Source organism: Phacochoerus africanus, chromosome 9 (assembly GCF_016906955.1).
Source record: "Phacochoerus africanus isolate WHEZ1 chromosome 9, ROS_Pafr_v1, whole genome shotgun sequence".
Classification (NCBI taxonomy): Eukaryota; Metazoa; Chordata; class Mammalia; order Artiodactyla; family Suidae; genus Phacochoerus; species Phacochoerus africanus.
Window position 1 is genome coordinate 68,169,649 of NC_062552.1, and position 24,130 is coordinate 68,193,778.

Sequence of the window (24,130 nt, forward strand, 5' to 3'; positions counted from 1 at the left end):
AACAGCAAAAGAGGAGTTCCCATCATGGCGGCAGTGGTTAAGGAATCCGACTAGGAACCATGAGGTTGCGGGTTCGGTCCCTGCCCTTGCTCAGTGGGTTAACGATCCGGCGTTGCCGTGAGCTATGGTGTAGGTCGCAGACGCGGCTCGGATCCCGTGTTGCTGTGGCTCTGGCGTAGGCCGGTGGCTACAGCTCCGATTGGACCCCTAGCCTGGGAACCCCCATATGCCATGGGAGCGGCCCAAGAAATAGCAACAACAACAACAATAACAACAACAACAAAAGACAAAAAAAAAGAAAAAACACAGCAAAAGAAAAATTAAGACACCTCAAGTAAGGTATGAATGATGACTTGCACATTTTAAAGAAACACTGAGACTTACACATTTTAAAGAAAATATGGTCAAAAGGAGTTCCCACTGTGGCTCAGTGGTAATGAATTCGAGCAGTATCCATGAGGATGCGAGTTCAATCCTTGGCCTCACTCAGTGGGTTAAGGATTCTAGGCTTGCTGTGGGTTGTGATATAGGTCTCAGATGTGGCTCAGATCCTGCGTTGCTGTGGCTATGGCTTAGGTAAATGTGACCCCTAGCCTGGGAACTTCCACATGCTCTGGGTGTGGCCCTAAAAAAGGGGGGCGGGGCAAAAGACATCTTTATATTTTTAACTGATTCCAAACTTAAGAGACAACGTCAGCCAATGTAGGAACTCAGCTCAGTTGCAAACTCTGGGACTTAATCTATACTGAAGCTAAATATTCTATAAGCATGCAGTGAAGTGCAAAAAATAGCAATTGAAAAATGACATGATTAAATGGCACGACATGCAATCATTTGCTCTCAATTATATCAATGTATCTTCTTCATTTCTAGGAGTCAGGCAGAAATATTGTTTTTTAAATGCCTCTATTAAATTGGTCACCAATAATAAAATAGATGAGAGTCCTAATAAGCTCATTTACATACCATACATCATATACCACAAAACTATTCTCTCCAAACAGTTTTGCTCATAGATTTGTCTCCTGGTTGTCATGAGTCTTTGCTACATTAGCAGATTTTAAAAGCACAATACTGCCTTCAGGACCATTTGTAGAAAAACATTTATGAAACTTTTCTAGTTAACCCTTGGCAGGATCCTTATTACTAATTATGGGAAAGGTATTGATATAATATCTTGGCTGTCACATTTTATTATGGTGATGGTATAAGCAGAATCTAGGTCTGACATTTTGGAAATACCATCTAATTGCAAGTCAGAAACAGAGAATGACAGTTTTAAGTAGATTATAACTTCTTTCAAAATAACAAACTGGTTTATTTAATGTAAAAGCTAGATTTTAAAAATAGCATTAAAGCCACCCAAATTGATTCACCAAGCACATCTCTATCAGCTCCTGGAATAGGGTCTGGGATGTGTGCCAAAATAGTTTTTAAATTGTACATGACAATGTAAGTTTAGATTCTAACACTAAATGATTTTTTTCACTATTTAAAATCAAAATATTGTCTGTGAACACTTTCGTTTTTAAGAAAAATCATCTCTCCTCTATTCATCTGGATGGCAGATAAATGAGGTCCAAAGATTTGTCATCTTTATCTGCCTGGCCTAACTAACCTTATCTTTGACCTAGAAAAAGAGCTTGTTCTTGTAACCTAGTGTCCTCACCAATCAAGTGGAGCCATTGAAGGCCACCAGGACTATTAAGGCCATAAATTCTTGGACACCCTTCAATGAATAATGGGAAATCATTGGAAAAACTAATCATTCTTTTAACACAAGCTCTCATATTTATGTTTTAATTGTTTTTAAACTTCATCTGTTTAAAAAATATTAATTACATTTGGAAAGGAATATTTCTATTCTCCTTAGCTACTTTTTCACTGTGAATCAAGACATAATAACCATTATAAAAATGAAGACTTTCACCGTGTTATTCCATGAACGTTCCTGTTATCCCTGTGTGGCATTGTTTAATTTCTTTGTGTCTTTCCTTACACTAGGTTAAGTGCTTTTAAATATGTTTGTTTTTAAGAATCAAGTTCAGTGGTCATGTGCTTAGTTCGTAGTCACATGTAATTAGTAATATATTATATACTTCCTTTTCTAAATTAAAAACACTATTAAAATTCCAGACATACAAAACAAAATGAAGATTAAGTTACTCTAAAGAAAACTATAATAGCTTACAGATTGCTTGTATCATTACTAAAATGCTGGTATCTATTACAGAGTCTCCCTGGAATAAAGAATGCACTTTTGGCAATAATCTCTTAAAAACATGTCTATTATTATTAAGATGCTAAACTAGTCTGCAATTATAGAAAGGTAACTTCAAGCAATAAGGGGGAAAGGGTGCTGGATATAAATGCAACTTAGCCATTATACTATAAAATACTTTTTCTTAAAATCCTACAATGAATCTTTTCATAAGCAGATAAGGCATTAATTGCCATTTATTTTTACATTATTATATTTTGAAATCTGTTTACAATACCCACTGTGCTTTTCATCTCTTACTGATACCCTGGGAATCATTTCAAAGTAATTCTGGAGAACGAATGAAGGTTATTTTCTCATCTGTGTTATCTGTCAATCCCAACAAGCAGAACTCATCCGTGCCTTTAATTAATCTTTCGCATTCACTGGCCAGGTCAAAGGAATATCCAACGGAGTCTCGAGGAGAGGAAGGGAAGAATTCTATATTACAAAGTGTAGCACAATATACCCCCATTAAGCTAACTTAATGAGAGAAGAATCATCATAAAGACCACACTTGGAGAATGAAATAGCATTAAGAGGGAAAGCAAGAGTCCACAGGAGCAAGGATGAGGCGGAAGGAATTCCCAGGGATAATTTGGAACAGAGGGGAGGACAGATTATTAGATTCGTTAGTTTAATGAATCACTCAGCTCAGCTGCATGGTATTTTTCTAACTCTTTCATCCATCCAGTTTGGTTATTCTTCATCTGTCTCCTCCATCAAACCCTATTTTTCCAGACTTATCTCTGGCTAACTTACTCTTTGTTTCCTTATGAAGCCTCTCCCGGAACTGATCACAAAGCTCAGTGTTACTTGAGGTATAACTGCTAGGAACTGGTATTTTAGGCAAGTATTGCTGTTATTCAAGAATCTTACAGATGGGAGAGTAAATGAATTCAAGAACTCTAGGGACACAACAAGAATGCAGGAAGAAAGTTAGGCTATGGGGAATAATACCATTAAAAAAGAGGAAAATGATACCATGGACAAAAGGTCAACATTAGAAAGACTCTTCTGTTTTTCCATTTATTCCTTTCTGACCTGGGTGAGGCTGAGGTATAGACAGCTCTATAAACTTTATATTTCTGATTTTATTTTCATAGCACCTAAAATAAATAAGACATTTTCCTGTGAGTTTGGACCATTGGGAATTTACTTCTTAGCTCTTTCCTTTGCTTTTGCAGTGGAAGCCTAGGGCAGCTCGACTACTTTTTCACCAGTTTTCAGTATTCCCAGATGTGCAGTAATACAAACCACACTCTCAGGGTCATTTAAAAGTTTAACTAATATATGATGGCAAAACACTCTTCATCTATTCTATTAGGTAGTAGAAAGATGCTGACTAAATATTAGCTAACTGGTAAATTGCTATAATGATTATTTAGCTCAAAGCATTATTCTGCAACCTTGTAAAAAGGAAATGTAATAAGAACTTCATTCTTTAAACACTCCCATAGCTCAAAAAAGCAGAGGTTCAGGAGAAATTTTTGAGAGTAGTTTCTTGAACAAAGCTAATTTTCCTTTTAAAAGAATATGTTTTCTTTTCTTCCAAGAAAAGATACAACATCCCTCTCCCACTTGCTCACTCAAACAAGATGAAATAGATTGGGGCAGGGGAGGGGCAGTCCTCTCATTAATCCCCTTCATCTGGCAGCAAGATATAACATAAGTCATCCAAGCATAAATGTGTTTTAGTTGAACATCTGAGAAGCAACTTAGATTGGGGGGGGGGGACACCACTTAGAGCCTTCTCTTAGTTTGGTAACAACTACTTATGTGATCTTGAGTAAATGATGTGACTTTCGTGTGCCCTCAATACCACTTATCTAAAATGCAATAATCCTTTAGCCTTTACCATCTTCTGTCTTCAGATTATTAGATAACTTTTATTCTGTTACAAAATAGGAAAAACATCATCTGGTGGTCTGAGATGGTCTTTTAAAAAATAATAAAGTAAAACTTTGAATATCTCTTGAATCAGTTGCAAGATGACTCTCATCTTCTCTCATGAACTTCTACGGAAGATGACAGACTATTAGTTTCATTTTGTCTTTATCAATTTTATTCATTTTCCTTTTCATTGGCCTGAACTGTGGGCAACTGCTTTAATTGGACAACTGTGTTGTTGTAATCATTTGCATGAATCAACTTTGGTGGGTCTCAGATTCTGCTCATGTCTTGGTCATGTTCTAACATCTTCGAAGATAACTCCCATATCTTTATAGTGAGAACCACATGCCTAAGCAAAACACACAAGACTGAAAATTTAACTTCCAGTGTTGCTTTTGTAAGCTTTGAAGTCTGTTACAGCAATGTTTTATAGACAGTGAGGATGGCATGGTTGAATGGATCCACTGGCTCTCTTGCTGTTGGTCTTGGCTAACAGATAAAAGAGTATATTGGTCTTGAAACATCCCTCCAATTCCTAAAAGTAATTTCTCCTGAAATGACTGAGGGGCAATAAAAAAGGACATTTTCAGAAAATGAACAGAACAAAAAGAGGAAGGAGGAACCTGCATTGTCACCTACCCTGTGCTTTCCAAAAGACCTCCTAATACCAGATCTGTCTATCTAGTTTTACACTTATCTTCATGACATTAAGTTGAAAAAGAAAGAAAAATACCCTTGGGAGAAGAAAATATGATATTTTAAAATGTACAGGGTATAAGTTAGGATTTAATCAATGGCTTAAAGCATCAGTCAAATTAAGAGAGATAAGTTAGACCATTTTTTTTTCCCAGATAGGAATAATGATTTATGCCTCTGCCCTATCTTAGAGAGGTTTTGGGAGGATTAATGAGCTAATGTTTATAAATCTCTTTAAGCTCCTCAGATAGAGGTACAACATAAACACGGTGAAAATGATAGCAAACTCTATACTAGTTGAACTCCTAAGAACAAAGCCCATGGAAATGAGATGTTGCAGGTCAAGATGGTTAGTCTCTGAGTTCCAATGGCAGAAGAGCTTTTGTTTGTTGTCATAGATATAGTACTTCATAGTATTAGTAAGCATTTCTACATTTCCTATCCATCACAACATGCCTTGTGATTATTTTAAATTTCTATCCATCAGGAGTTCCCATTGTGGCACAGTGGAAACAATACGACTAGGAACCATGAGGTTGCCAGTTTGATCCCTGGCCTTGCTCAGTGGGTTAAGGATCCAGCATTGCTGAGAGCTGTGGTGTAGGTTGCAGACACTGCTTGGATCTGGCATTGCTGTGGCTCTGGTGTAGGCCGGTGGCTACAGCTCCAAATCGACCCCTAGCCTGGAAAATTCCATATGCCATAGGGGCAGCCCTAAAAAAAGACAAAAAAAAATTTTTTTTTCTATCCATCAGGTGAGGTAGGCTTATAATCTCTATTTTATAGAGGAGAAATTAAGATGTGAAATTGCAAAGGCATCAACAATGACTCAAATGAAATCATCAGTTCAGTGTTACTGGATTATGGCCTGGATTAGGATTCAGGAGATATGGGCTCCCATCAGCTCTGGTTGTATGGTCTTGGGTGAGTCATTTAATTTATCAGAGACTTGGTTTTCTCTTCTTTGGAATAAGGAGGTTGAGCTAGCCAAATAGTCTCACATACCATCTTTATTTTTTTGGTCTTTTTAGGGCTGCAACTATGGCATATGGAAGTTCCCAGGCTAGGGGTCGAACTGGAGCTGTAGCTGCCAGCCTACACCACAGCCACAGCAACAGGGGATCTGAGTCACATCTGTGACCTACACCACAGCTCATGGCAACTCCTGATCCTTAACCCACTGAGTGAGGCCAGGGATCGAACTCGTGTCCTCATGAATACTAGTTGGGTTTGTTACCACTGAGCCATGATGGGAACTCCCCTCAGATACCATCTTGTCATAAAATTCTAGTACTTCTTGAGTATCTAGCAACTTTAAAGCATTGTCTATGTTACTGTGAAGTACATGCAAAAAATAATACAACTTCAAGATAGTTCCTACTCAATAATTTTATATTCTTAAAATAACAATAAAATACCACCACACACCTGTTAGAATGGCCACACACAACACCAACTGCTGGTGAGATTATGGATAAAGAAAAGCTCTCATTCATTACTGGTAGGAGTGCAAAATGGTACCAGCACTTTGGGAGACAGTTTGGTAGTTTTTTACAAAACTATACATACTCTTACCATATGGTCCAACAATCACACTCCTTGGTATTTATCCAAAGCAGTTGAAAACCTAGGTTCACATAAGAACCTTTACATGGATGTCTATAGCAACTTTATTCAAAATTACGAAAACTTGGAAGCAACCAAGATGTCCTTCAGTACGTGAATGAATTAATGAACTATAGTGCTGCCAGAGAATGGACTATTATTCAGTGCTAAAAAGAAATGAGCTGTCAAGCCATGAAAAGACTTGGAGGAATCATAAATGCATATTACCAAGTGATAGAGGCCACTTTGAAAGGGCTGCATATTATGACCTCAACCATATGATTTTCTGGAAAAGGTAAAACTGTGGAGTAAAAAGACCAGTGGTTGTCAGAGGTTGGAGTGGTGAGTGGGGAATGAGGAATAAATAGGCAGAGCACAGAGGATTTTTAGCGCAGTGAAAATATTCAGTATGATGATGGACACGTCATTGCATATTTGTACAAACCATTGGAGTTCCCATCATGGCTCAGCAGCAGCGAACCCAACTAGGATCCATGAAGTTTTGGGTTCAATTCCTGATCTTACTCAGTGGTTAAGGATCCGGTGTTGCCATGAGTGCTGGCATAGGTCACAGACATGGCTTGGATCTTGCATTACTGTGGCTGTGGTGGAGGCTGACAGCTGTAGCTCTGATTCAACCCCTAGCTTGGGAACTTCCATATGCTGCAGGTGCAGCCCTAAAAAGCAAATGAATAAAAAAATTAATTAATTAATTAATTTGCACAAACCCATAGAATGTACAAACCAAGAGGGAACCATAACATAAACAATAGACTATGTGTCAGTGTAGGCTCACTACCTGTAATAAAGTCACTACTCTGGTGGGGAATGTTGATTATGGGGGAGGTATGCATATGTGGGGGCAGGGAGAGGATGGGAAATCTCTGTGTCTTTCACCCAATTTTGCTGTGAACCTAAAGCTGCTCTAAAAAATAAAGTCTTCATTTTTTAAAAAAGTTTAAGTTTGTAATTTGTTGACAAGTTACACAGATTCAGACCCACACACACTTGAATAACTTTTAAATAAGTACACAAAACAGCACTGAAATTTCTCCAATCATTTATATCCAGGCCTCCATACATTCGTATGTAATTCTGTCCCCTCTCACTCTCCTTCACTTCAGATCTCAGTTTAGAGTCACTCACTCTAGGAACCTCCTTGCCTCCCCCCATTAGAACCTACATGCCACTTCTGAGGAATGTCTCGTGTACTTTCACAGCAAACTATGTTAACGCCTATCAAACCGCATGCCATACTTTGTTCCACTTGCCTGTTGACTTGTTTATATCTCCCTTTAGATCAACTGTTCCTTGGAAGAGTTCAATGGATGGTTCACCACAATATCTCCATAAATATCCATTTCTTAAGAAAACTGCTTGCTTAAGAGAAAATTGTTGAACACATTAAACATATCTCTACCCACACTCCCCATATAATCTTGAGCTGGTTTCTCTTTTTAGGTACCAGAACCCCTCCATCTTTACACATGACCTATTACTTTCAATGCCTTCCACTGAAGAGTCTCTTCCTTACTTAAAGGGGACTGTGGGCTATGCAGAGGCAATAGCACTCCAGGGAGAGAGGGGCTCCTGGCAGGAGTGAAGCCTGAAAAGGCCTCCTCCCTCTCCCTCACTCCTACCAGCAAAGCAGTTCCCAACTCATGTCAACTTTGACCCTAAGGCCTCTCTTAAACCCAATCTCCTCCCTTCCACTTTAATTGCAATGGCTCTTTCAAGCTTTCAGGATGTATTTCCTAAGATACAGAATAAGTTACCTTCTCATGGGGCTTTCTCCTTCCAAGCTGATTGACACACAGCTCAGCAAGACCATTCTCCTTCCCTGGGACATTGTGGATGCCTCTGATGAATGAGAAAAGTGCAGGCTCCTTGGCCTGCTTTCAACTTCATCTGCCATTAGGTATATAGCTACCCCTAATGTTTCAGTATCAATAGACAATTTTCTATCCCATGTATACGGTCTATAGTTTTTCAACCCTGAATTTTAATAAAACCAAAAGAATTCTAATGTTTCCATTTCCTTTGTGTCTGAGCCTGAAATGTTTGTACAGGAAGCCATTTATAGAATTTCTCAGAGTACTATATCAACACCCAGTCCTGGAAAACAAAAATTCCCTCCTTAACAATAAACAGACATATACAAAACAATGCAAATGGTAACAGACATTGGAGTTCAAAAGAGGGCTGATTTGAGGACTCAAAGTAATAGACTAATAGACTCCTTTTGAAATGGAATACAGGAAAAGAGAAAATCTTAGAAATTTTTAATATATTTTGTGAAGTATGCACAAAGATATTCCATCTGTGGCACTGAGGTAGGCACTGTTGAATAAGATCAGTAACTATTTTGCAAAGATGAAAACCTTTAGTTGAATTAGCAATGGCAAAGAAGACAATAAAGTACAAAATTAGGTTACTGCAGAAACAGAAAACAACCTTCAGAATTTTACAAGAAGTCCCTGGATAAAGAAGTGAAAATAAGAACAGATTTCTTTTAGCAAAGGAAAGGTCCAGGGTATGGGGGGCTCAATATGGACTGAACAGGACTTTCAAGAGGAGGGAAGTAAACATAGAAAGAACTTGTGATAATCACATAATAGGTAAAATTCTCCTGATCTAAAGCAAGATTTAAGTTCTCAAAATCAATTAGAACTCACCAAGTTCCCAGCAAAAGATATGAAGAGACAATACCCAGTCACACATAAGTGAAAAAAAAAAATCACTTTGTGGCAACAAAAATTAGATTTCTCCGTTATGACTACAAATGCCAAAAGAATGATTAGCAGTTTTTATGGCAAATGATTGTACTTTCCACAAAAAATTTTTTATATTTATTTAGACAAACTAGTGTTTATATATGAGGTCAAGAAAAATACATTTTCAGACATGCAAGGGTTTGGAGAATATATGATGAGTGAATTTTTTCTATAAAAATTATTAGCAGACTACTACCTCACAAGAGTCAGAATGGCCATCATTGGTAAGTCTACAAATAATAAATGCTGGAGAGGGTGTGGAGAAAAGGGAACCCTCCTATACGTTTGGTGGGAATGTAAATTGGTACCACCACTAAGGAAAACAGTATAGAGGTTCCTCAGAAAACTAAAGATACAACTATCATATGATCCAGCAACCCCACTTCTAGGCATATATCCAGACAAAGCATTCATTGAAAAAGATACCTGCATCTGCATGTTCATTGCAGCACTATTCACAATAGCCAAGACATGGAAACAACCTAAATGTCCATTGACAGATGATTGGATCAAGAAGATATGTACATGTACACAATGGAATACTACTCAGCCATAAAAATAAAATAAATATGCCATTTGCATCAATGGAACTGCATGGATGGAACTGGAGACTCTCATACTAAGTGAAGTTAGTCAGAAAGACAAATACCATATGATATGACATATCTGAAATCCAATATACGGCACAAATGAACCCATCTATAGCAAAGAAACAAACTCATGGACTTGGAGAACATACCTGTGGTTGCCAAGGGGGAGATGGAGCGAGTGGAATGGACTGGGGGTTTGGAGTTAGTAGATGCAAACTATTGCATTTCGAGTGGATAAGCACATGATGGAGGATAATGTGAAAAAAAGAATGTGTATGCACACACACACACATATATATGTACGTATATATATATATATTCCTGGGCCACTTTGCCACATAGCAGAAATTGACAGAACATTGTAAATCAACTCTAATAAAAATTTTTTGTAAAAAATAAAAAAAGACAATCCAACAGCAGTAAGAATAATTTTTGAAAATGGAAAACCATGGTATTAAAAAAAACTGATCTTGAGCAGTATTATAAAGAATTAATTCTGAATTGTTTTTCATATTCTTATAAAATAAATGCAAATATCAAAAGAAATTACTGATTGTATGAGAAATAATGTAATTATATTAATAAAAATAATAATAATAGCTAATAATTTAATCCAAGATTATATCAACAAAAACAGAGAAATAGAGTGGAAGATATAGAAAAAAAGCAAGTTAATTTCTCATTTTAAAAGTAGCATCCATAAGAGGTTGATTCATTCTTGATACTGAAAATAAAGGAAATATTTTTAATAACCTTCCAATTCACTAGAGTAAACATGAACAAAACAATATACCTTATAGCAAAATATTTAAACAAAACCACAGTGTAAGCTTCATGCAGTGTAAGTGACTGACACATTGTAGGTGTCTAATGCATATTTACTGAATAAATAAATGGCTGAATGTGATGAGATGAAAAATGAGCAATCTTAAGAAAATAAATGTGAATGGCTTAATATTCTTATTAAAAGATATTAACTTTCAGATTTAATTAGAACGCAATTTATAAAAAATTTACCTAAAATAATATGCTAAGAAATGATAACCAAAGGACAGGCAAGGATATATTAAGCCTTTAGATATATTGTGAAGGACTTCAGACACCTAAAAGATGAGAAAGGGGCTAGGACTATGAAGATTCTATAAGATTCAAATCCTCTATCTCTTCAAACGGGTCATTAATTTTAACTAAGAGTTTTCTGTCTTCCATTTCTTAGAGACCTTCACATTTGCTTGTCATCACCGCATCCATGGTTAACTGGAATTTTTCTTATATTTTATTCTTTTTTTGGCTGCGTCCTCAGCATGTGGAAGTTCCTGGGCCAAGGATTGAACCCACGCCACAGTAGTGGCCAAGGCAGCTGTAGTGCCAATGCTGGATCCTTAACCCACTGCACCACTTGGGAATTTCTCTTTCTACTTTTAAATCAACCAAATCTTGATGAAACAAACAAACAAAAATACATTCATGTTAACTGGGCCACCATCCTGACTGTAATTCTTTTACATTTTATACTAGTATCTCTGTTCAAATTATAAAAATATAATGTTAGAAAGGAAATGGGTATGAAGGAAAGAGCCACCATGGTGCCAAAGATGACAACATTGCAACTTTGGTTCAAGAGGCAGCTTTGTCCATCTGAAGCATTATTTTCAATGAAGTAAACATGAATCCCGGTATATAAAGTTGGTTGTATACCAGAAATGTTGTGCCAAACCAAAAGTATTGCTTAAAGGAATTAAATGCCATTTACAATTAATAAACTTACTGATGTAAAAAAGATAGCTGTTATAGAATTACAGAATGCTAGAGTTGAAGAGAATTCTTTCAATCCAAAAGCCTAAATTTATAAATAAAGAATATTAGGCAAAGAGAAGAGAAATTAGTTACAAAGATTGCACAGCTGAAAATCCTAAGTCATAATGATGCCAACTAACCGAGTGAGGGTACTCAATACCATTAACTGGTAATTTATAAAGGAATTATGTGGTAAAATTATAAAAAGATGATGGTTTTTTTAAAATATGCACACTAAAAAAAGTTTTATTTGTTTTCTTAAATGAGGGTCTAATTTGTGTGTTTGTATGCATGTTTGATCTTTGTAAAGCAATAATCTGTGAGAAATATGATGAAGATATTAAGGGCAGTTTACAAAAACAGGGTCAGAGAGACGGAGAGGGAGGAAGAAAATTTCCTACAAGTAACTATTTTGCCATCTTGCTCAAAAGTGAAAAGCAGCCTATTGTGGAGACCCAACTTTGATAATCAGGGACCCGGTTTTCTGCACCCCAGAAGACCTGTCCTGTCCACAGGTCAAAAGAGCAAACTTAGGGGGTATACTGACAACTTTTTTTTATTCTAGTCTTGAGGGGAAAACAATTCTCTTGTAGTCTTACCTAGATATGAATATGACAGTGATTCAATTTATAGATGATTCAGTTCTTAATGATCATATAACTAATCCTGAAATATCTGAAACTCATGGCATTTTTCTCTGTTTACTATTACCTATTTACTTCTATTTGCCCTACTGTATTACAAATAAATGCTTTTTAAAGGGACAAGTTTATGCTATTTATAATACTGATAGCTAAAATATATTGAGTTCTCACCAGGCAGGCTCTATAATAAGGAGCTTTCATTATATATTATCTCATTTAATACTCATAGACACTCTATGAGGTAAGCGCTAATATTATGCCTATTTTTCAGATGAGAAACCTGGGGCTTTAAGAAAAATAATGGATTAGAACTAGGTAGAGCTGGGATAAATTCAGGCATTTGAACCCACACACTTGAGCTTATACTACGGTAGATGAGATTTACTGCCTCAATCCTATCTACATGGATAATTTAAGTTTATTAACAATGAATATAACATTTAAGTAATGTTAAGATATCAAGTAAGGAGTTCCTGCTGAGGTACAATGGGTGATGGTGTCTCTAGAGCACCAGGATGAAGGTTTGAATCCCTGCCCAGCACAGTGGGTTAAGGATCCAGCATTGCTACAGCTGTGGTGTAGGTTGCAACTGAGGCTCAGATATAATCCCTGGCCCTGGAATTCCATATGCCATGAGGTGACCAAAAAAAGAGAAAAAAGAAAAAAAAGGAAATTAAGAATAGAAATATTCATCACTGTGGTTTCAGAGACTAAATGCAATTCTGTCTAGTCTTCTAGGCAGCAGTGAAGTAAGGATGAGTGCCATCTCTCTCATCTTTCTAGATTAGCACTGCAGTCTTTTTTTTTTTTTTTTTTCTTTTTAGGGCTGCCCCGACGGCATATGGAGGTTTCCAGGCTAGGGGTCAAATGGGAGCTACAGCTGTTGGCCTGTGCCACAGCCACAGCAACACGGGATCCGAGCCATGTCTGTGACCAACACCACAGCTCATGGCAACGCCAGATCCTTAACACACTGAGAGAGGCCAGGGATCGAACCCGCAACCTCATGGTTCCTAGTTGGATTCGTTTCCACTGCACCACAATAGGAACTCCCAGCACTGCAGCCTTTAACTTCCTTGACTCTGGTTTACCTGATAGCAGTAATATAAATGACACACATGAACCGAGTATAGGGCTACTTCTTTGCATCCTCAATTCAGAGAAAAAAATGCCCCACTTGAGTAATTATCCAGCATCTAGAAAAAGATGTACTCAGAAAGAATTAGGTCTTTGTTATTCCATTTTCTTTTACTTTGGAGGCTTACACTGGGACTGCCTATAAGAATTTCCTGAGGGTCTTCCCACTACCCTCAGATAGTAGTGTGAATAATATTTATTTAAATCTTAATAATTTCAACCTTAAGCCAGCCAATATTTTTTTTTCTTTTTAAAACAAGGCAGCTCTGGATTGTATCCAATTACTTAAAATTACTTTCAAAGAAGTGTTAGGGGGTGGATTTTATACACACACACACACACACACACACACAGAATGGAGAAAATGTCTGATAAAAGCTGATTTCAGTACTTTCTTTTGATGAACATACATGGTTAATATAATAGCTTTTTAAAAAATGTATTTAAGACACATAGAAAGGATTAAATCATGTCTGATGTCTGTTGATTTTTCAAAGCATTTTACATGCTTTTATTACAGCCAGATTGAATTACTGTAATTCTTTGTTTGCAGCTTTGCCAACAGCATCATGACCAAGTTTGTAATGGCTCCAGGACACAGCAGCAGAGAGAATCCTGGACCTGGAGGAATCATGGCCTCCCTTCTCACATCTCAAAACTTCCAACATATTCTCTCCTGTCTTTCAGCCTCATCTCCTTAAAAATATGGATTTTGAAGGACACAGGAAGTGTGATTATTTATGATACCATTTGAGATTGGTTATACTGGACATGGGAAATTCCCTCTAAATGTCTTGGCTAGATTGGCCCTATTTTTATTTCTGAAAATTACACAGTGAGGTTTGGGCAAATACTTCTTAAAGCATGTGAATGGTGTTTAGCTCTTTTATTTATCTATTTGTAGAAGTACATTAGAGATATTATCTTTCAGAGTAATCACTTAGTAGTGCTTAACATCTTATAGTTAATTTGAAGTTCTGTTAAAGAACTTACTTTAAAAATTTTAATTTTCAAGTTTTTAAATACTGACTCACTGACTTCCTCTGCTGGGGGTGGGAGGTCATCAAGAAGACATGCCCACTGGTTTGACCTTCAAGTTAGACCTAGGAGACTCCTCATCCTCTCCCCTGTCCCTGGAATATGCGGTCCATTTGCCTTCCTGGTTCTTAGAAGCTGCCCTAAGGACATAGACTTGAGATAATAGTGTGGTGATGAGATAATCTGGACTGTACTTGACCGGCCTAGTTCAGGCCTCTCTATACACCATTAAGATTCTGGAGGGTGTGGAAATCTTGTCTTGAGGCTGCCCGTGACAAGCCCCCTAAACTCCATTTCCTATGAAACCTGCTGCTGACCAATCTGGAATGGTCTGCCTCTTTCTTCTGCCTCTCCCCGCCTTCTGCCTGTGGGGGATGGTTTCGGATTTACCTGGAAAGCTCCAGAGGAGGCCATGGCCCTGCATCCTCCAGCTGGCTGTTCAAGTAATCAGGAATGGGATGAGGAATAGCAGAGTAAGCTACCAGTGAATGTGTTTTTCTCTTTCCAGAAATAGATCGTTGACGCAGGGATTACTGAGTCCACAAAAGTAGGAGCAGATTCTGGAACAGACTTTCCAGGTTTGACTATTGACACAATCATTTACTAACTGTATGAGCTTGAGGAACTTACTTCAATCTTCCCTGCCTCAGGCTTCTCCTCCATAAATAGGGGATAATATACCAGCTGCTTCAAGATAGTGATGAAGATTGAATAAGTAAATGCAGGTAAAAAAACACTTAGAAACTGTGACACATCTTATGAGCACTCCATAAGTATGGCTTGTCATTGTTAAAATTACTAAAAGAATGTTTTATTCCTCTTAATGCAATTTTAACACTGTCTCCTTTTCTTAAAGGAGATGTGGATGGTACTCATTCCCATGTTTTGATAATTTTTGTAATCTAGAGCAGGGTCAGGAAACTAAGGCCTGCAGCCAAATCTGGCCCAATGACTGACATTGTAAATAGTTTCATAAATGAGTTTTATTGAACACGCTATATTTATTCATTTACATATTGTCTGCGGCTGCTTTTATGCTACCATAGCAGAGTTGAATAATTGTGACACAGATTGTATTATCTGACTTATTACAGAAAATGTTTGCCAACTCTTGATTTAGAGTAAAATGAGGTTTCAGTGTTTATTTCCAGGTCAGCAAATGAGAGAATGGGAGCATACTGAAATTTGAACCCAAAGACCATGGCTTTTGCTTTGTTGCTAGTTGCTATGTGAATTCAAATAAGTCACATTAACTTTCCATATCTCAAGTTCTTCATTCACAAAAATAAATAAAAACACAAATAAGAGGGTGACCACAATTTTCCACTTATACAATTAGTATAAGATTTAAGTATAACGACATACATAAAAGTGCTTAGTCAAATTTATATTGTTAAGCATATTTGGGACATTAGTCATTGAGGAGGTATCAGATCTCTTCCACTCATTCTTCTTAGTGACAGAGCCTTTTGGCTAGTTTAAACCTGTCCTTCCTAGGCTGGTTCTGGGCCCAGTCCACTACCCCAGCCCTCTTAAGCTGGTAATGGATAATTTTTCCCCAATATAAGTCTTCAGAATAATGAATTTGGTTATGGGATACAAGGAACATATGATTAAGTAATTATTTTCTTTTCTCTCTGAAGGGTCATCATTAAAGAATAATGCTTTCCAGCCAGTGGTATTAAAGCTGCACACACACAACTCTGAGAGGCCTTTTGCCAGCTGGACTCATTAAATCTCTGATGTGCTCTCTGCATTTTGTTGTCACGGTGTGTTCACTCCCTGACAGTTCTGCATTTCTGTCCCAGGGCTCTGAGTTTTGCACCTTCGTGTCTCTCACATTCTGGGCTTTGGCTCTTTCTTAGGAAGAATTTTGCCTTGTGTCTAACCCCATATTTATCAAATCACTGCCATAAGGAAAAAGAACATATTCTGCAGTCGCTTTTCCCCTTTTTCTGAAAAATTAAGATCCTGATCCTTTCTCTCATCCCAGACCAAGCTCTGAGAAGGAGACAGTTGTATCTGCAAAGTGATGGATTTTCCTTTTTACATGTAGCACTCTCCCCCTCTGTTCTCCTGGGGAGAACACGTGGCTCATATATCATTACTCTGGGTATCATTACTCTGGGTATCAGGTTAAACGCCTGAGATTTTAGAGAATGGAGAATCATAAAGCTAAACCCTGTGGATAAAGCCCATCTTCAATGTGACCAATGACAGGAGAAGACATTAGGAACACACAAGTGGAACATGGCCAAAAGTTTCTGACACACAGAAGTTCTTCAGTAATTCTCTTATCTGAGTGGTTTTATCACTTACAAAGGCAGAGGGTATCTGTTTTGTTAGATTTATGGTAAGTAAAAAGTTTTTATTCTGAAAATGCCTATTACCCATTATGATTTTGACAGGTAATAAACATTATATTACAATATTATTATACTGCAAACATTTGGTTTCATTCTTCCAATGAATGTGGTAATATACAGAACACTTAACTAATCACACACTAAGCGCTGAAGAGTAAACAGCTCAGAAACTCTTAAAATTCTGGCTAGGAAAGGCATTTATTCCAACAGACATGTATAAAGCTTTCTTTAAAAAAAAAAAAAGTGTGGTCATGTTAGATTCACTTAGTTTATCTGATCAAACTCCTCAAGGTCAAAACTTTAGAAAGGACTAGAGTCTCAGGTCATAAAGAAAAATCACCAGGGCTCCATAATCTCGAAAAGTTTGAAAAGTTTCAACTTAAAGAAGGTAAGCATGGCAAAGACATTTACACTAATATTGTACAAAAATATAAAACAAAAACACAAATGTTTTCACCTCCCAGATCTTTAATAGCTACAGCATTCTGGCCGAATTGCTGACAATTGTGACTAATAAAGAAACCACAAAAAAACAATAACATTTAATTTTGTCTTGCTCTTCCCTTTGAGTCATCTGGCATGGAAGAGCATTCAGTAGATATGAATAAATATCAATTTTTGCACAGTATTTCAGTAGTGGGCTTTAGAGTCAGACAGCTCTGGATATAAACCTAATTCTATCACTCATTACATGTGGCCTTGGAAACACAGCATTTAACCTCCACGTATCTGTTTCCATATGTGTAAAATTTGGATCCTAATACCAACCTGATAAGTTGCTATTAACATTAAATGAGATACATGTATATACTCACAATGGAATACTACACAATTGTCAAAATAAGTGAATTATAGCCATACTCAACATGATGAATGCTAAATGAAAAAGATGTCCTAAGAGATAACATACAGCAGGATTACCTTTTTAAAAAGTTAAAAATGACTAAAATAAATATCCTTTCCTACCAGAGGAAAGCAAGGGAATAAAGAACATGGAGTTCAGGATTATGATGATTTTAGGCAAGGGTAGCAGGGAATGGAAGAGGGCTGGGAAGCCATATGGTTAGGTATACATTCCCATCAAGGTCTCATGTTTTGTTTGGGGTAGAAGACAATATCATCACTATTAATGACATTAATAATAATGTTATTATATTACTTTTAAAATAGCTAAATAAATAGGAGTAGGGTATAAAAGTAATTAGTTTAATGAAGGGAGACACCAAAAACATAAAGATGCTCTAAGGAAAAGTATCTTTGAAGAAAAGAAACAAAATAACAAAAATCTAGAACAAATAATCCAAAAATTTGTATGGAACTGTAAAAGACCTAGAATTACCAAAGCAATCCTGAGGAACAAAAACCAAGCAGGAGGCATAACTCTTCCACAATTCAGACAATATTACAAAGCTACAGTAATCAAGACAGTGTGGTACTGGTACAAAAACAGATACAAAGACCAATGGAACAGAATAGAGAACCCAGAAATAAACTCAAACACCTATGGTCAATGAATCTTCAACAAGGGAGACAAGAACACAAAATGGAAAACAGTCTCTTCAGCAAGTGGTGCTGGAAAAACTGGACAGCTGCATGTAAATCAGTGAAACCAGAACTCACACTTACACCATGTACAAAAAATAAACTCAAAATGGCTTAAAGACTTAAACATAAGACAAGATACCATAAAACTCCTAGAAGATAACACAAGCAAAACATTTTCTGACATCAACCGTACAAATGTTTTCTTCGATCAATCTCCTAAGGCAATGGAAATAAAAACAAAACTGAACCAATGGGACCTAATTAAACTTAACAAGGTTTTCCACAACAAAGGAAACCATTAGAAAACCCAAAAAGACAACCTATGGAATGGGAAAAAAAAAATAGTTTCAAACAATGCAACCCACAAGGGCTTAATTTCCAAAATACACAAACAACCCATACAACTCAACAGAAAAATAGCAAACAACCCAACTAAAAAATGGGCAGAAGACCTAAATAGACATTTCTGCGAAGAAGACATACAGATGGCCAACAGGCACATGAAAGAATGCTCAACATCACTAATTATTAGAGAAATGCAAATCAAAATTACAATGAGGTACCATCTCACACTGGTAAGAATGGCTATCATTAGTAAGTCTACAAATAACAAATGCTGGAGAGGGTGTGGAGAAAAGGGAACCCTCCTACACTGTTGGTGGGAATATAAACTAGTACAACCACTATGATCAGGGATCCCACTCTTGAGCATATATCCAGATAAAATTTTCATTCAAAAAGATACATGCACCCCCATGTTCACTGCAGCACTAGTCACATTAGCTGAATAGTACTGCTGAATAGTACTGAGTGTTCTTTCATGTGCCTGTTGGCAATCTGTATGTCTTCTTTGCAGAAATGTCTATTTAGGTCTTCTGCCCATTTTTCAACTGGGTTGTTTGCTATTTTTCTGTTGAGTTGTATGGGTTGTTTGTATATTTTGGAAATTAAGACATGGAAACAACCTAAATATCCATTGACAGATGAATGGATTAAGAAGATATGATATTATACACAATGGAACACTACTCAGCCATAAAAAAGAACAAAATAATGCCATTTTCAGTAACATGGATAGAACTGGAGATTCTCATACTAAATGAAGTAAATCAGAAACAGAAAAACAAATACCATATGATATCACTTATATGTGGAATCTTAAATATGGCACAGATGAACCTATCTACAAAACAGAAACAGACTCACAGACATGGAGAACAGACTGGTGGTTGCCAAACACGGAGGGGGAGGGAGTGGGATGGCCTGGGATGTACTGAGAGTTTGGAGCTAGTAGATGCAAACTATTGCGTTTGGAGTGGGTAAGAAATGAGATCCTGCTGTTGAGCACAGAGAACTATATCAAATCAGTTGTGATGGAATACCATGGAAAAAGAATATATATATGTATAACTGGGTCACTTAGCTGTACAGTAGAAATTTACATGATATTGTAAGTCAACTATAATTTAAAAATTTAAAAAGAAAATATAACATAAAACATGTGATAATCTCTAGTACTTTTGAAATAAAAATTCAAACAGGAACTAACATGTACATGGTAAATGAATTAGGTATAGCAAATATTCACCTAGCAGCTATAAAGTGTTAGCAAATGACTAGAACTCATAGTAATTACCTAATGATTTGGAAGCCTAAAGACTTCTGTGTATCTTAATCTCTTTTAAATTTGTTATTAGGACCTAGCTGAAAATGATGTTGATGAAGCTGTAAAAACCTAAAGCATAAATCTAATGTTCTTCTGTGGCGTCAGCAAAATTAGTGTAGAACTGCTTATGCTTTCTGGTGTCATTACTTATAATAACAGCGAATGTGGGAAAAAAACTTGTTTTCAAATATCTCTGTATGAGATATGAGGGTAGGCAAATACACTAAATATAACAAACTTCCTGCTATTGTTTCCAATTACCATGTAAAATCTTCGGACTTAAGAGATTTCCATCCTTTATGAATCACCATTACGAAAAGTAGAAATAATGGTTTACATCTGCAAACTCAAAACCATGTGAGATAAATATTACCAGCATCCCCTTTTATAGATAAAGAAACTGAGCCACCAGGGATTATACAAGAAATATGACCAAGGTCACACAATTGACTGGGTATATTACTAAAGCTGCAATATGGATTCTATACAGAAAAAAATATATATTTCACAACACCCAGCCTGCTGATGACCAGAATGCTTTATAAGGTACCTGTTGAGTTCAAACAGCATAGATAGAAATGTCTGAAGACTCTATCCCCATATGATGGGGGTTAGAGTAAAACAAGCAAAGGTCAAATAACAAATCATCTAGATATTAGATTTTAGACAGTAAAATCCACTTGCCTTTGCAAGAGACTTTCTTTTAATGCACAGTTTTAAATTCAATTCAATGACACACAAGGAGCTCAACCAAAATAATTTGCAGGTGCATGATGCAGACAGTTCATTGAGAAGTACTGTGGTCTGACCTCAGAGTGTGCCTCCTCTTGAGCTATGCAGGTGAGCAAGGTGAGCCTGCCTGTCTGGCAGAGGGAAGGTGAACTACATGTGACTAAATTCTCTGATACATTGTTGGAAGACTGTGGGTCAGAGGGTGGGAGATGAATAAAACCTGGTCCTAGAAGGCTTTGAGATGAAGCCGGCGCTTGGTCTCAAGTTCTTTCCTTCTCAGTTTTCCCCTTTCACTTTCAGAACTTTCATGCCAGTAAATTCGTGTTCTAAACCCCAAAGCCTCAGGCTGACACCAGCCAGAGCCCAAATAATCACTGCATTTAGAGGAGGGAGGGTTAAAGCAGTATAGGCTAATGAGGCCAATAAGAGCAAACATTTGAATTTTAAACTGCTTTTGAATAGATATTGTGTACAGATGGGAGCAAATAAGGGGAATGCTTCTTGATGGATATACAGTGAATGGATGTTCTGTGTTACATCTGTGTTACTAAGGTTGCTATTTTTCTACAGTGGAAATATCGGTAATGTAGGAACTTCTTTTACTTTATTTCTTCCCTCCATAAATAGTTGATTCTTTCCCATGTAAAAATTATGTTTCCTTTTGTTAGCATTAATGGTCCTCAATAAACCATGTGTTTTTATCATATCAATGTATGGATGTATTTTTAGCTACTTTATTCATATATTCAGAGAACATTTAAATCTGCCTTTCAATGTCCTCAGTAATTGTTAGTGTTTGCTGGTCTGCTTTTAATTTATCAAAGCCCTCCTTCCACAGGTGTTGCACAAAACACACAAGCAGCAGAGGTTTCCATACACAAATGTGTACTTGATATGCTTAATGTTCATCTTTATACACACATAGACGTTAGCATGCAAGAAATGTGGAGGGTGTCTATAAATTCAAGGAAACATTTAAGTGCACAGTGATACATAAATACATGGGTATAATACTTTATGTACTTGATAAATATTTCATCCCTATCATAAAGAAAGCTTTTTATCAACGTTGATTGTTTTTTTTATTACCTTAAAGTATTGCAGTTGTTTCTCAGCATTCATTGTTCCTTCCTTTTCTTGTCTCAGACAGGAATTGAAGATGAAAAGCTCTGTATCTCTTAGCCACCCTTTCAGTTCTTTGATCCTGACCTCCAGCTGCCTCACCAGGCTTCCGCTTTCAGGAGAGAGCAGGTCACGTGGACCTGACCCACTGTGCCCTGCCATTGTGTCTTGGATCTTCTCTCCTAGGGTTTTCTAAAGCAGTAGATTAAAAACAAAAACAAAAACACCAAGAACAAAAAAACAAAAAATATAGATTAGCTTAGGTACCAAAAATATATCACAGTTTGGCTGGTGACAAGAGCCACCTGGAAGGTGTCTGCTGTACCTGCCACCCCATGACTGACGATCCGTTAGGATTAGCTCATGGTTCCATTTAGGATTCGATTCTTGAGCAATGAGTGTTGTTCTGACTACCACTAGAGGCAATAAGAAGACCTTCTTCACTAATAATTTCCTTCAACAGAAAGGAGCTTTGACCCAAAAGTTCACCACAGTCACAGATAAAAATTCATTTGAATTCTCATGACAGGAGTTTAAAGTAAAAAATTCTCTGCATAAAATTTACAGGAGACAGAAGTTTGAGTTTAAGCAATATACTAAAGAGGCCTAGAGTAGACTGCACGTGGAGAGTTCAATTCCCTTCTTTCGTTTTGTTTTGTGAAATACAATTCCCCAAACGTTATGACTGAGGGCTGTTAAGAAGGGAGAGCCTCCTTGGTGCTGTCGTTGATTCTACCTGACCCGGAAATTATGCAACCCCAATTCTTCCCACTTTGCGGTTGTGAATGCTGAACTTCCTGAAATATGTTTTAAAATAGGTCTCAATCTACTTTGCCAGGAGCCTGCTTAGATTAACCATTATGGCCCATAGGTGCAGCAGGGAAGCCTTTTCTCTTCTTTTTGGTGGAAAACACTCTCTTTGGAGGATCAGGAGGAGTTAATCTATAATGATGAATTAAACCTACAAAAATAAGCTTTAAAACACAAATAAAATTAAGTCAACAAACATTCATCTGCTGTGCAGTGTTCTGTAAATAGTATCTTTAGGAGATTGTAACAGAAAAATAGCCTTTCTTGGCAACACCCTTGTATTTTCATGGTGCAAATATTGATAATTTGAAGACCCTCAGTGGAATCCAGATTTAGCTATTGTTTTTATGCTGTAACAAAAGTAGCAGCAGGAGGTGAAATCAATGCCCTTGGAGGGTAGGGTCACAAAAAAGAATTTATTGCCACTTTTTTGTTCTGGAACAGTTTGCAATCATAAATTCTTCATAAACAGAATACTTCAGAGAATGGTCCGTCTTCATAAATATACGACAGAGGACATCAATTTCATTTAATTCACAATTTGTGTCAGCACAGCAGATGCCAATGCCTGCCTTGATAGGGTTGTTTAATATGCAATTGAGACAGAGTAATATGCAGCACAGGGGACAAAATTTCACAGATTAAACTGTACGCACCACTGACATTTCATTCTAATGTATTTCCATTCCACACTGTTCACCTTAGATGAAAGTAATATTAAAAACCATATCCCTCTACTTTACTATTGTTAGAAGTTAAAATCCTTGTCTTTAAATTTTTTTCATGCCAATTAAAATGTAATCATGCCAATTAAAGCTGTGAGCCTCGTGGTGGTGGTGTGGCACAGGTTTTGTTAAAATCTTCCCTCCACCCTTCTCTCCCCAGAAATCATTACAAACCTTGCATATAGTACTCAAACGGTGTTTTTGTTAAAATGGCAACCATTTTTAAGGTATCTGGCTCCTAAAGAATAGCTAAATATTCTTTCTTTTTAAAAAATAATATCGATTTAAAATTTTTGTTTAGGGAGCAATATGCATGGCATACTTCAAGCAATTTTCAAAAAAGATTATTGCTAATCACTTATCAAATTAGAAATAGATATGTTAAAATACAGCATAGACAGACTATTGCTTTATCTATCAAGCATAAAGTTGCTGCTCTTATCTGTTTAGTAAGCAGTCTTTTAAAATGTCAGATACTAAATACATTTCTCCTGTATGAGATCAATGAATTCTGTAGAATTTAGTAGGTTCTGATTTAAATCACTACATTATAAAATGAAAGCCATTAGTACACTATTGAAAAGTAATGTAACAATAGGTCAGAGTAAAAACTTCTCATGTTTTAAGTTACTTTGCACAACTGCAGAGTGTGGTGAATTTAGATGAGAAAGCAAGGATTTAAACTGCAGTTTTTTAATCACCTAGATTAAGTATGGCATAAACTGCACAC

The 24,130-nt window shown here is 36.8% G+C and overlaps 1 protein-coding gene across 1 annotated transcript in view; it reads right to left on the reverse strand.

The window, feature by feature from the left end:
• The window catches only part of AKAP6 (A-kinase anchoring protein 6), a 461,269-nt gene that overhangs the window by 55,199 nt on the left and 381,940 nt on the right, over nucleotides 1-24,130 (reverse strand). Inside the window, exon 11 of the mRNA XM_047795625.1 lies at nucleotides 21,833-22,057. Coding sequence (XP_047651581.1) covers nucleotides 21,833-22,057 — 225 coding nt within the window. The remainder of the gene's footprint in view (nucleotides 1-21,832; nucleotides 22,058-24,130) is intronic.